Below are 14,005 nucleotides of genomic sequence, written 5' to 3' on the forward strand. Positions count from 1 at the left end.
GTTTTGACAAGAGAGAAGAGAACAAGGAGAAATCTTCAACCATCTGTTCTGAATCAGAACTGTCAATTTATTTCTTACTGTACTATATCTATTGGAAGGTTAGGTGTGAATTTGAAAATTAGTAATATTCCAAGAAATCCACTGTTTTCTTCCTGGTATTTGTCAGAAGTCATGTATACTAAAATTCGCACATTTTCATGAGGAGTTCTGTTAGCTCTGCTTGTATCAGTAGAAAGAGTTGGGCTGCTCCGTACAACCTGTTGAAGTGGTGGCTGAAGTTTACTCTGACAAGTCTGATAAATGCTGAAAATACTTTTATTTCTTCAGGAAATTAAGCATGATACATGATGTCACAGGCCTATTTATACTTGTTTCTATTTCATTAAGGAGGCCTTTGCAGGATATTCCTGCATGCTTCTCTGAAAATGTATTTCTTAATGTGTCAGTGGTCTTTCGGGTTTGTTTCTTTCTTTTTGTTTGGTTGGTTTTGGCCTCTTGCAGTTTAAGTTCTTCAGGCACCATTTTTTTAATCCCTGTGTAAAACAAGCATTAAAGGTCGTCTCGACAGGGTAGTTTTGAAACGGAAGCATACAAAGCTGATTTGAGGCCTCCAACTGAACGTACTTCAGAACTGCAAAGAGCGATCATCTGTTTTCACATACCAGTTTAGGATTATGGCTTCTTCGGTTTGTAATTCCAAGTTGAGAGTCACTTTCCTGCACTACTACTTTCTTTACAGGGTAGTAATGCAGATATTTAGTCTCACTAACACTTTCTTTTGGGTACGATATGCTGTGAAAACAGAACTTGAAGTCCATTGTAATTATTGAATGTGCTGTTATATGCTGCCTTGACAGAACGTAAAATATATCCTCTCTAGATTCCAAATCAAGAAGAGGAGACCAAAATTCTCCTGGGCCTGCCTCCTGACAGAATTGGACATGGAACATTTCTCAACTCTGCAACAACAGGTTCAGAAGAGTTAGTGCCACTTGTTCGACAGAATCATATACCTATTGGTAAGAAAAGAAGTTAAGAAAATTACTTGGTGATCTCTAGATTTCAGAATATCATACGTACTGCTGATCTAGGAACTCTGATTTGTCTTTGACCAGAGGTGACTTAGAAAAACGTGGCAGCGTAGGTGAGAGAATAGCCTATAAAGGTGCACTGGTAACGCTTTCGCGTTTGACGTATTTGTGGCAGCAGACAACAACTGATGTCTCGGATGACAACAAAACTAAACCGTAACTTCTACTTACTGTGCAAGGCTGTGTGGTGTTTCTCTATCTGGTTTGCAAGCTCCCTAAATTTTATACCCAGCCAGTAGTTAAGAAGAAATTGATTACCAAACTTCCCTCAGAGCATATTACCAAATATTTGAAGCATAGAAAATCAAGGAAACAACAATAGCTGATTTTAATTTTCATTCAGGAGCAGAAATAAGTTGATTAACGTGTCAAAAGCATCGCAAGTCTTTTGTTTTGATATATATACTTGTTTCTTCTTTTTTTTCCTTAGAACTTTGCATGACATCAAACATCAAAACTCAGACAGTGCCTTCCTGTGACAAACACCATTTTGGATACTGGTACAGCATGGGCCACCCTGCAGTGCTCTGTGTAAGTTTTTCGATTTTAACCACGTATTTAGGCAAAGGGCCAAACTAGCGTGAAATTGGAGAAGTATATCTCCTTTCATGGATGAGAGCTGACTTACTAACCTTGCGGCAAATCATCTGCTTGTAGGAAATCATAATGTTCTGTCTGAGAAATGCTTGTAATACAAACGGAAATTTTTAGTATTTCTCTTGGTTTTATTGTAAAGCAAGACTTTTTCTTCTGTATAGATAAGACGATCAGCTGTGCATGCAATGAACCTCGTAACTGTTTGCACGCTGACAGATTTCTCTTAAACATACTGGTCCAATGCTTGCATTTAAGCTTGTGCTTGCCTGGCTATTTACCGTGTTGGATGAGAGTTCTTGAGTTCTCTTGACAGCTAATTAAGGTCCTTAAATGTCGAGGTGCCAAGTACTTTTGCTGGCATTGGCAGGATTTTACCATCATCCTGTTGGTTTAACCCCTGTAATTTGTAGCATTATCCCAGTGTGTGTATATATATTAGAGCGTTGTGCTTATTATTCAAATAAGCCTCAATCCTTTATTCTATGAAGTACTTATTACCGAGTTTGAACTCTGTTGTATTAGGTGAAAAATAATTCACGATTAGAGATTATTTCTGAGGTTCTCAATTGTGAAAAGTCTAGATAACCACGAAGTCACGTAAGAAAGCAGTTTACCCATAAAAGCCTATAGAAGAAGGAGATACTACAGTGTCTTAAGTTTAACAGGATATAGTCAGCACTCCTCTCTGTGGGGACACAAGGACTGTGAGTTGGGGATGGGTAATCTCATTAACCCTGAAATAATGCTAACTTGCTCCTTCTAGATGAATAATCTTTTGGTGGCTTTCGATCATATGGTTTTGATGCCTGCCTAGTACTTCTGTCAGTATCCAGAAATTGTTCTAGTTGACACCAAGCGTGGAGGGTGAGACGGTTTCCTCCCTGAAGATGTAGGAATACGGAGTATGCTCCAGTTCCCAGGTCTGAGGGAAGGGAAAAGAGGAGTAAGGAGATGTGCACATGCTGACATAGCTTGCATGTATGCATCATTTAATAGCCATCTTTCTAGCCATTTTAATAGGAAAACCTATTTTCTGGATAAATTGTGCCATCACTTTAAGAAGTTTTCTTGTGTGTTTGAATAATTTATTAATTTTGAGTGAAAATAGGGCAAATAAAGTATGAAGTAATTACCAACAGATGAAAGAACCGTGGAATAAACCGTGCAACAGCAAGATAAAACTGGTTTGTAATGTGTAGAAAAGCCCCTTTTTGATGTAGAGGAACTAATTTAAACTCTTTTTTTCTTTTCTTTCAATTCAACTCCAGACTGATGATAAAGGCGTCTTTGCAACAGATCTATCGCAAGAATACGAGCTGGTTGCAAAAACATTTAATCTGACTCGATCACAGATGTGGGATCTTTCCTATGAATCAATCAACTATATCTTTGCTTCAAGCGTATTAAAATCAAAGCTCAGGGAACAGTGGTGTAAACTGAAGCCAACTCTGTTTGATTAATCAAACTTGTTCTAAACAGCTTGGCTGTGTTAGCTTAGTTAATAAGCATTTTTTATTGAAGTCCCTGGCTTTTTTCAGACTTCAGGTTTATAAATCCAGCCCATAAAGTGTCCCTGTGCAAAATGAAGACGACAGGAATGTGTCCTTTGTTAGTGGGGACAGAAGTAAATGTTCTTCTGTAGTTGGGAAGGGCTCTCAACCAGTGACTAAAATTCCAAATGTGTCATCACGTCGTTTCTCTCCAGTTGATACGACTTTTTTTAAAAAATACTACAAACATTTGAGAGTCAGAACAAAATAAAGGCACAGCCATTAGGGTTTGACATGTCTCTGTTGGCAACGTTACGCCAAGCACTTTGTATGTACGGTGTGTAGATTTGGGTTTTCTATTGGTTTTTAAACAGAGGTTTTGAGCAATTGATTGAATGTGAAGACAGAAACAGACTCGGAGAGAATGAAATAATGGTCTCAAAGGAATTAAATATTGCATGTTTTTATTGGCGTGCACGTATGACTGAAGCGTGCTGTGGATTGTGCAGCGTATGTGGTGGTGCCTGTTGATGCACTCAGCACTGGTAGTCCTTAGACAAAGTTAAGAATCTTGAATGCCTTAGCAAATTGTGAGCTACTTGGGGGAAATGGTCCCATTCTTAAAATGCTTTTTGGAATTGCTGTTTGTTTCTTTAAAAAAAGCAATAAAAATAGCTTCAACCTCCATGTTTCCGAAACCGCTGCTTCAGGTGTGCGTGCCTGTGCGTTTGAGATCTACAGAAGCGAAGCACGTGTAACCCGCTGCAGGATTTGGTAAGTGCGAGTCTCCGGAGCAGACTCGCTGTCTGTGAGCGGCACCGCTTCTGTTCTGACCCCAGAGGGTGCTCCGGGCTTCAGGCAGTGACAGGGTTCACTCCGCCTGACTCTATGCGTGTGCATGGATATTTTGATACTGAGATATCAAAACAGATATGAACATACACATGCAACAGCATCTAATACTAGATATTGTTCGCTAGTGTAGGAAGTATCCAGAGAGAAGGTATTGTATACCTAGAATATTTTTACATTGATTAATTAAACAAGCAAACATTCTGGGCTCTACAAGGAATACTGAATGTAAATACAGTGGTACAAAAGCTGTTCATGACTTGTGTTTTGGTCTTTTTTTAATAAAATCAGTGTAAAGTAGTTGTTCTGGCTCCAAAGTGGGAATAAGAAATGAAAAGGGGAAAAAAAAAGCTGGGGGGGGCAGGATAGCAAAGCAGTTGATATGTCTGTGTGGCTACCTGAGGTTTGCACGGAACGTTTTCCAGGCAGAAAACACTCCTTTTGGAGATGGGGGAAAATTATGTGAAGCAGAACTGTGGTTCTATATATTCTTATCTGAACTCAGAATAAGACCTCATGCTGACTTCTTATTTATAAATAGTACTTTAAAGTACTTTCCAAATAGTTCCACTGATCACATCATCTTTTGTTGTTTGATCAAGTTACATTATCACTAGCTGTTTGATCAAGTTTGTCTGTATTTTCTTTCTACAAAAATGATGACTACAGTAAATGTATCCTTTTTCCTTTCTTATTGAAAAGCTCTCTAAAGACAGGTTGAGCAGCTTTCTGGAATGTTACAGTTACGTGTATCTTAGTCTCAGGATAAGCGGGCGTTCTCTTGTAAAATAAGTTTTATAATACTTTTACAGGTTATGGCCTTGTAATAACTCTTCAATAACATAGTATTTGGTTTATTAGCAAAGAAAAACTGTCGACTTCCTACTTATTTACTAAGGGGTCATCCTCAGTGTTCACTGTATCTGTCAAGTCTAAAACTTTCCGAAGCAAAGCAAGACTCGTAATTGGTGTCTGATGGGATTTTTAGTTTCAAACTGGTAGTGTTATACAGAGGTGAGTTTGATTTTTAAGGTTTAGATGTTGAATGTGACATGTAGATGTGTTCATTCAGAGCACGGCCCTGGTAAATGCTGCTATTTTCAACTAACTTTTTTTTCCTGCAAGCATACAGTGTCTTAGAGGTTTTTAACATTACGGACCATTACATATAGTTCTCAGTACTTCCATTTAATTGACTTCTGTGTGTCTTCAAAATACTGCCTTGCATCAGTTGTAGTACTGCCCCCAGACAGTTTGGTACATGCCAACACATGGATGCTGCATAGTTTTACAATGAAAAAAAACCTTCCGTGATTATTAATGAAACAACAGTGTTCTGGATACATAGTGCAGCAGTGCCGTTACGTACTCTAGCGCTACCGAGACACTCTTCTGAAGGCTCTGTACTTACCCTGTCACTTAGGTACTTGCAGACACGCTGCTGATTTAAACAAACCAACACAGCACTCTGCCTTTCACAGTCTTTACAGTGTCTCAGCTGGTAACGGAAGCCGGGGGGTAACTTGGAGGATTCCATTTGCGTGAAGTAAAAGAACCAGGAATATATTTGGCGGCTAAAGAATGATACACAGAACCGGGCGATTTCTGTATAGTGGTTTCTAACCGCGTGTTACTGCAGTTCTTTACGCTGCAGAAGGGTGACGCTTGGAGTGGAAATGAAAGTTGGAAAGGATGGGGAGAAGTTTTGTCATGAAGACGCATCATCTGATCAGAACTTTGTTGTGCACCGTTCCCAAGTTGTACATTAGCAGCTGAAACCTTACCTTCCTACTATCGCTGGGCTATTTTTCAGGAGCATAACTTTTACAGGTAAAACGGCAGAGGTTCCTTCTTTGGCTTCAGGTAGGATTATAGTTAATTTTAATTTAAGTGCTTCTTGCTGAGCCTGCTTGTTAAATTCGGAGTTAACGGTGAGATAACCATTGCTTAGTTTATAATGTTGTATAAAAATGACTGCCATACAGTCAGAGTAAAGCATCACCACTGAAGTAACCGTCAATAATGGGGCAGAGGACCTTCCCCCCCCCCCCCCCCCCACCCCCCCTCCCCCACCCCGAATGCAGTGGAAATTCCGAGTAACTATTTCTAGAATTTCATATGGTATGAGATGAGGTTTCTCAAGTATCCATTCAGGTGCAGCTCAACTTATTTTTCAAGTAAAGAAAATAGAGCTAGATGGAGTTACTGTTTTCATTTATTTCCATCTGATTATATGAGATAACACTTACAGAACAGTCTTCGATGCTCAGAGTCTTTGTTCACATCACATAAAAATACACACTTTGGTCCTACTAAACAGACTAAATTGTCTTTGGAGATGTATGCAAGCAGAGAGCAACCGCTCACTGTAGCGTAAGTTTCTCAGAGTTCCTTTTGAGACAAACGCAAAGTCTTGAAAACCTCTATTCCTTGTGATTAGGCTGGTAGCATACCACAGCTTATCGTAGTACAACCGCTAAACTGTAAGTACTTACACACTGCTCTTCAGGATCATAGCTTTGCAAATAATGTAGTTACATGAATGATTTATATGCCTGTTTCGAACTAATACATTTAAAAAAAAAAAAAAAGCAGCAGATAAGGGCATTGCATTAGGTAAGTGCATAAGATGATGAAGAGACTGGAGCATCTCTCATGTGAGAGGCCTAGAGACCCGGGGCCGTTTAGGCTGGCAAAGGGAAGGCTCAGGGGGCGGATCTCATCAATGTTTTTAAGTATCTGATGGGAAGGAGTAGAGAAGATGGAGCTAGGCTCTTCTCAGTGATGCCCAGTAACAGGACAAGGGGCACAAACCGAAACACAGGAAATTCCACCTGAATGTAAGGAAACGCTTTTTTACTGTGTGGATGGTTGAACACGGGCACACGCTGCCCAGACATGTTGGGGAGTCTCTATCCTTGCAGACATTCAAAACCTGAAGTGACCTGCTGTAGTGGACCCTGCTTGAGCAAAGGAGGTGGACTGGACAATCTCCAGAGCTGCCTTCCAACCCCAACTATTCTGTGATTCTGTGAAGTGAATATACAAATGATGAAGTCTCTAGATGAATACAAAATCTTTTAAAATTAAATACTGACTTAACTCAGTCACTCAAGTGACCATTTTTCACCAGGCTTAAACAAAAGCAGTTGACCGACTTGTGAAATTGTTTTTAAAGAATGATTTATTCATTCTTGGTAGCCTTCCTTCTTTCACATCCATTGTGGAATCCTTTAGTGCCATCAGGACCTTTAGGCAGCCGCAGCACCCCTACAGGCAGACCATCTGCATTTTGTATTTTCCGAGCTAACATGGGGCTACTGACGGGACTCTTCTCTTGTGTTACAGTTTGAGCTTTTCTTCTCTGTACCCAGGGGCTACCAGAAGGAGTGATACTGCTATCCGAGGAGTAATCTGTACATTTCCTTGGAATTTCAGGGCTAGTGCTTGGGTTAAGCTTGCCGTCTTCAGCCAGCGGAGACTTTTTGTTTACTTTTCTTAGTGAAGATGGACTGTTCCAAGGACTTGATCTGGGTGATACATTAGGACTCAAATGGTTGGTTGGGTGAATGATGGGGCTCAAATTACTCATGGTATTTGTTGCAGTACTTTTGCGTCCTGACAGTGGTGATGTAGGATTACTCTCTGGGTCAGAAGAACTATTTGCTGAAGATTCATCACCAGCAAACTGAAGTTCCTCAACTCTCTTATTAAGGGATCTAGCCTTCTTAAGACTCTTGCTGGTATCTTCGTCATGGTTCTTGTCTTTGGGAACTTTTTTCTTCGGAGGTTTCACGCCTATTAGGACAACTTTCATGCCGGTCTCTTTCTTTTCAGCACACATGAAGTCATGAGCACGTATGGCAGCATCTACTTCTTCAAATTCTATAATTGCACATTCCTGAGTTCCCAGTTGGGTGTACCGACTGCTGACCCTCCTGATATCGGGTGGTAGATCCTTACCAGGCTTGAGAATACGAACTGATGAAATTACACCGAAAGTTACAAAGGCTTTGAGGAGATGCTCCATTATCCTTTCTTGCATGCATCCATTTTCTTGTTGTTTGTTAAGAGCCTGCAGCTCAGAAATCATGTGGATATCGTACACCAGTAACATCCTGGTAGGGAGGTTTTCACTTGGAAACACTGGAACAGGAGTATTCCTTCTAACCTTTCTGTTATCATCATTGAGCTCAAGAGTGTCCGAGTACTTCAGTGCATAGGCTGTGGTTCTCCAGTCACGGGTGAGGTGTTTCACCTTGAAGACAGACACAGGTTAAGCAGCACAACTGATCAAACCCACTCAAACTAATTACAGAAAGCGTAAGGCAGATGCAGGCTCCAGTCTACAAACAGAAACCTGGATTTAAGTTTCATGTAACAGACTTGAGTGAAAAAGTAAACAGTTTTCCTGCTATAATGGGCATCGGTGAGCTCCTGTAAAGCTCATGTCCTGGTGAATCTACTGAAAATAGGAACTGACACTAAATCTCTAACTGAAAATCATTACTTTATCTTAAAGCCTGCTCAAGTGATATTCGGTCATTCCATATCTAGGTCTGAACCATGACCAAAATGCATGTTCTGTGGGGTTTATTTTGTTAAATTTGCCAAATAAGTAGTTTTGCAAAGTTTAGGACTTCATTTTATTGAACGGATTTTTCCTCTCTCAAAAAACTCAGTTAAAAAAAAAAAAAAAAAAACTTCACCATTTCCAAGGAGTGTTTTTAAGCCTTTATCTGTTACTGGTATAATCTGTTTGAAGTGGTCTGAAGAAACTGGGAGTGCCTTAACTTCTAGACTGAATAGCTCTGCAAAACTGTCAGATTTACGATCTTGACAAAGTGTTTCTAATGTAACTTTAGAAATCAGTTACATACACATATTTACATAGGAGTTCCTAATGTAAAAAAAAAAAAAAAAAGAAAGAAAAAAAAAAAACCACCTGACCTTTAAGTGACTTCAGTTACCAGATACTTTCTACTACTCTTAATTTTTGGATCTCCATACATTTGCAAAGGTCAGATTCACCATCCCTTCTCAGAGACAAGAAAGTAACTTTACCAGCATTACTTAGCTACTCATGAGTAGCTGATCTAGAAATGAGTTTTATCCAATGTCCTATTTATGATGCCCTACTGTCTCTCAGAATGACAATATAAAAGTGTAGTTGCTTAAAAGCCTATGATTTCCCTAGCCAATCATGAACGAGTTCAGCAATTGAAGTTCTGGATGAGAACAAACCTAACTGTCACATCAAAACCGAATCAACCCCTGAGAGAGGCAGATAAAGAGGGAGACTCTAAAACCGCCTCTACAAAGTGATTTATTTTCATCTAATCTCTCCTAATGTTTTTAGATTCATCAGGCTTACACAAGGCACTTCAAGTCTTAAAAAGTTAGCTTACCTTCTTAAAAGAAGTGAGGAGTTTAACGCTGACGTAGCCCATCTTATTTCTTCTCACATGCTTTAGAAGGAAGGCATCTTTCTCAAGGTTCTCATCTGAGAAGTAATATTCAATCTGTGCTATTAACTTCTGAATCAGGTCATTTTCTGGTGGTTTCCATTTCTGGTCAGAGTCATCATCATTTTCCCCCCCACTGGAAAACAGTCAAATCATTTTATTAACAGATCTTCATCTTACATTAGCGGATTCAAATAATCTTTCAAAATGAAAAGGCATAACTGTAATGCTGAGTCCAACTTACTTTCTACGTAGGCACTGAACAGGCATCGCCCTATCCATCTGAGGCAGGAGGCCAGCTCAGAGGATGAAGCTTTCCAGTCAGTGTAAGGAGTCAAGTTCCTGAGCTCATTCCAAAAGCTGATCTCAGTGTAGAACAAGACATATACACTAGCATCTTGAAAACACTCTGCCAACTCAAATCCTACACCAAAACATGACATGCGGGTGCACAGGCACTTGGTGCTATACGAAGTTCCTCCAGTGACAGTGTTTTATTTTTCAGTATGAAGCTATTAAACATAGGCTTGACATTTACGTGCTTCATGAGTAGTGTCACATACCAGTGAATGAATATTCTAACTGGATACAATCGTGATTTCTCAAGCCTCATCACTGCATGAATGCAGGAGCCAGTATCCAGGGAGTAAGAAAGACTGACAGGACTATTGCACTTTTTACAGGTCACTTCCAGAGTGACAGAGTAACTTAACTAGCGGTTTACCAAGGGGCTTAAACTGTATGTACATTTCAGATTAAGGACTTTGGTGCAGTAGCAGCTCATGTACCTCAGGAACAGCTGTATATGTACACATACACAGGTTGCTAAGAAGTTATTCTCATTTCCTCTGTGCCCCTCCCATCACGTTGTCTAAGTATCTGTGCAAAATGGAGCACTACTGAGCATCCTATCCCAAAAAATAAGATACTGCAACCATGGATTTGAGATAAACTTCTTCCCACATACAGTTACAGCAACGTGTTTGTTGCTGAAATACAAACAACCATTTATATTGTTATCTAGCATTGAGGCAAATAGTTCACCCACAGACTACAGCCATAGATGTTGCTCTAAGAACTATAATGCACAAGTCTATCTTAAGCCAGAGCCTTTTTTTTTTAAAGCTGTTAGCAGTCTAGTTTTGCTGTGGGACCATGATGAAAGTTTCTGTTAAAAAAAACAATCAATCACCACTAAGCTCCCTAGACCCTATAAATCATGTATTACTTTGGTCTCCCATGTACCTCAGCAACAAAAAAGGAGGAGCCGCACATTTTCCCAAAATTGTCTTAAATGGCTTTTGCAGAGCTTGTGAAATCATTAAACAAGGGAGCAGGCAGCACACTGGAGTCCTCCGAGGGCAATCTGGAAGGGAGGTTGCAGGCTACTGAATCACCTTGCCTTGTGGCAGTTCTGTCCCAGAGACGAACTGGAGACTGTGATCGTAAGGCTGACTGGCACGCCGCCCATGCCTGGGCGCAGGCAGCAGCACTGCCTTGGCAGGTGCTTGCTCTATAGCTGAAGACACTGCTCAGGTCAATGGGCTCTGCACAGGGAACGCGCTCCCAGGTGTGACAAGTTACGGCAGTTCTCTGGGACCTGGCTTTTTGAAGCTAACAATTTATTTACTTATTACGGTTCTTCCGATGATAGGGCAACACATCAGATATACATGGATACTCACTCACACAATCCTAGTCTCCTTGTTAAATCTCCCTAGCCGCTTAACGGGGTACAGTTCAAAGGAATGACAAGAGCAAGAGAGTGAGAAAAAGAATTTAAGTTATTTGACAATGCCAGTAGAGGATAATAGATGAAGTTATGATTAAGATAGTAAAAAACATTTAATGGCCAGCTGTGGGTGCTGGTTTCAGAAGGAAGAAAAAACAAGGTTAAGTGTTTATTTTTCATTCATGATGTTCCCGTATGCCACTACTTCTCATTTTTCATTCACTACCGATTCAGAACTAGTGTGGGCACAGGAAACTTAGACCATTTCAGCATTTTTACATATCCACGCTCTGCTAAGAAAAGCTTACCTTCAATTCAGGATGGAGCTTATAGGTTTTTTAGAGGATTTATTAGTACAGACATTTGCAGGTATTTGGAAGGTTTGGATGGAAAGAAAATGGAGCATCACGCTTGGGAAAAAATAAAAATGAACTGCATGTTTGCAAAGACCAGTACCATCCTTACTTACAGAGTTAACACACTGAATCAGAGTGAAATAGGTCTCATTTCACCTCTCTAAATTAAGTATTGGTCACAGTCTGAACTATACACCATTTCTACATTTGGCAGATGGTTCAGCGTTTACAAAATCTTTAGGGCTCTTACAACAGTCCTCACTGTATGGAAATTCCACCTACAGCAAATGCAGAAATTTGCAACTAGCTCCATATTAATTCATAGTAATGATCAACTGCTAGTACCTCTAGGGTACCAACTCTACTACAGAGGTAGTTGATAAATCAATGTCAGTCAACATTGACAAAATAAAAGCCTAGTAGATATTCACAAGTTTCATTTACTTATTTCTTTATTCAGAGCTTTGTGACGGATATGCTTGTCAAAACAGGATAGACTGAAAAACAACCTTTTAACATGGTGACTCATCTGGCTATTAGTCACACAAGAAACTAAACATATCTGCATAAAGAATAGATTTTGGGTTTTAAATATCAAAACTCACAAACAATATATTAAGTTGTCTGGATGGAGTCTAACCTTTTGACAAGTTTTTGCTGAGTCTCAAAAAGAATAAGGTATTGTATTAATAAGCACTGTGGCAATACAATTTACAGCATTAGGTTGATGTTCCAACAGTACAATCACTGAAAGGCAGTGCAAGTCTGTTAACAAAAACTAGTGGATACAGTACTGGGTGCCTACTAATGGGACGCGTGGCTGCAGCAATCATTAAATTTCAATTTCTATTGTGAAATATTAAATTTTGGACTGACAGCATCATTAAAACATTCACCTTTCAAGCTCAGATTCTTCCTGTATCTGTCTTGCATCCAAAATAAACTTAAGTTGAGCAAGAATAGCTTTACTTGATGCATAGGAGAATCACCTGTTTGTTACCAACAGTCTGAAGATCTTTCTGAAGCACCTGGCAGCTAAATGGCTGAGGACTGAATGTCACAAATACTCAGAGATCTCCCAAAGAACTGTGGTGTCTTGACCATGAGGAAATGGTTTTAGTTTCTTAAGTTATACAATCTAGAAATTGAGGGGAAAAATCTAAATTGTCTGCTAGCCTAGCTGGAGAGTGAAATGGCTCATTCCCAGCAGTTTTAGACCATCACTGACAATTTTCCAAATGTTTGGGTAAATAGTTTCCTATCAGATGTTGCATTCCCGAAAGTAAATCCTTAGCTAAGGTTACACGTAAATGGCAAAAGCATGTGTGAACTCCACTCACCTACTTTTGATGCAGGACCTTTATAGTTCTCTCCATGGCAATACCTCTGGCCTTTCCTGGATCAGGAAGAGGCCATTTACAAAAAGGCAACCTCCACAAGAACTGAATATACATCAGCACTGTCAGCAAACATTTCTGAAGATAGCACCTACTGTAGAGGATTAAATAAGTGGCATTTAAGAGTTAGCTATTATGTGTTACAAAACTTGAAAAAATAACCACCCTTTTTTCTAGTCTAGGCCAGGGCTAGAAGCTCTTACACAAGTAACTTTGCCAAAGAAAACAAATGTAAAAAGTATTCTGAATTTAAGAAATCATTAACTGGAATGCAACACTGTAGACTGCTGTACACATTTGATTTATAAAAATACAAGTCACATATTATTGTGGAAAGACTAAGTAGACTCAGTTTAAACATTTTACTGGCATCTAGCTATGCTTGCTTCCTGTTTCTGTAGTGCATAGTTGACAACTTTGGCAGCTGTAGAAAATTCCACCTCCCCAACTACTCCTCTATAATTTAAAATAATGCATTGCAGTTCATTCCGAGTCAGTGCTAGGATATGAAGTTGGAGAATCCATTAGAAACAATTGATCTTTGAACAGAACACTGCATTTCATGCTACTATACCTAAATCTTTATGTGATTGAATGTATTACTGCAGCTGCAGCTCTAGTACGAACACAAGATGAACTACAATTAGTGAGCTTTGTCTCTCTGTAGTTTTCTGGCACAAAAATCCTGGATGTTCCTTTTACAAGTAAGAGATTCTGGTAGGCATCAAAGCAACTTCAGGCATCAGTAATAATTCCTGCAACTTATCATTAAATACAGACAACGCTATTGGCATTATCGAACAGTAAAGTAGATTATAAAGTGGTAGTTTCTTCTGCATTTAAACTGGTCTTGATTTCATGTCTGGTCAACTTGTTTCCAAAGCCATAGAACAGGTCTGCTTGTCCATGTCTTAATTTTACTGAAGAAAATCTCTACGGTTCTATGGAATAAAAACCAAACGGGGAAAGAAAAAAAACACAACAACCAACACGAAAACCCTTTCTGTAAAAGGCGGTGAAATGGA

General features: G+C 39.5%; 3 protein-coding genes across 3 annotated transcripts in view; 2 read left to right on the forward strand and 1 right to left on the reverse strand.

The window, feature by feature from the left end:
- Nucleotides 1-3,414, forward strand: part of ADAL (adenosine deaminase-like) — a 9,594-nt gene extending 6,180 nt beyond the window's left edge. Inside the window, exons 9-11 of the mRNA XM_009321600.1 lie at nt 881-1,019; nt 1,522-1,622; nt 2,957-3,414. Coding sequence (XP_009319875.1) covers nt 881-1,019; nt 1,522-1,622; nt 2,957-3,148 — 432 coding nt within the window. The 3' untranslated portion in view covers nt 3,149-3,414. The remainder of the gene's footprint in view (nt 1-880; nt 1,020-1,521; nt 1,623-2,956) is intronic.
- A 2,861-nt stretch (nt 3,415-6,275) lies between these two features.
- LARP6 (La ribonucleoprotein domain family, member 6) lies at nt 6,276-9,765 on the reverse strand. Its single transcript, XM_009321601.1, has 3 exons — nt 9,740-9,765; nt 9,439-9,631; nt 6,276-8,288 (listed from the first exon to the last, which is right to left on the reverse strand). Exons 1-3 carry the CDS (start codon nt 9,763-9,765, stop codon nt 7,215-7,217), a joined length of 1,293 nt encoding a protein of 430 aa, XP_009319876.1. The 3' UTR covers nt 6,276-7,214.
- Nucleotides 9,766-10,789: 1,024 nt separating this feature from the next.
- LRRC49 (leucine rich repeat containing 49) overlaps nt 10,790-14,005 on the forward strand; it is a 60,059-nt gene continuing 56,843 nt past the window's right edge. The window contains exon 1 of the mRNA XM_009321602.1: nt 10,790-10,999. Within this exon, the coding sequence (XP_009319877.1) occupies nt 10,790-10,999 (210 nt within the window). The remainder of the gene's footprint in view (nt 11,000-14,005) is intronic.

The sequence above is a fragment of the Pygoscelis adeliae genome, unplaced genomic scaffold (assembly GCF_000699105.1).
Source record: "Pygoscelis adeliae isolate BGI_AS28 unplaced genomic scaffold, ASM69910v1 Scaffold183, whole genome shotgun sequence".
NCBI lineage: Eukaryota > Metazoa > Chordata > Aves > Sphenisciformes > Spheniscidae > Pygoscelis > Pygoscelis adeliae.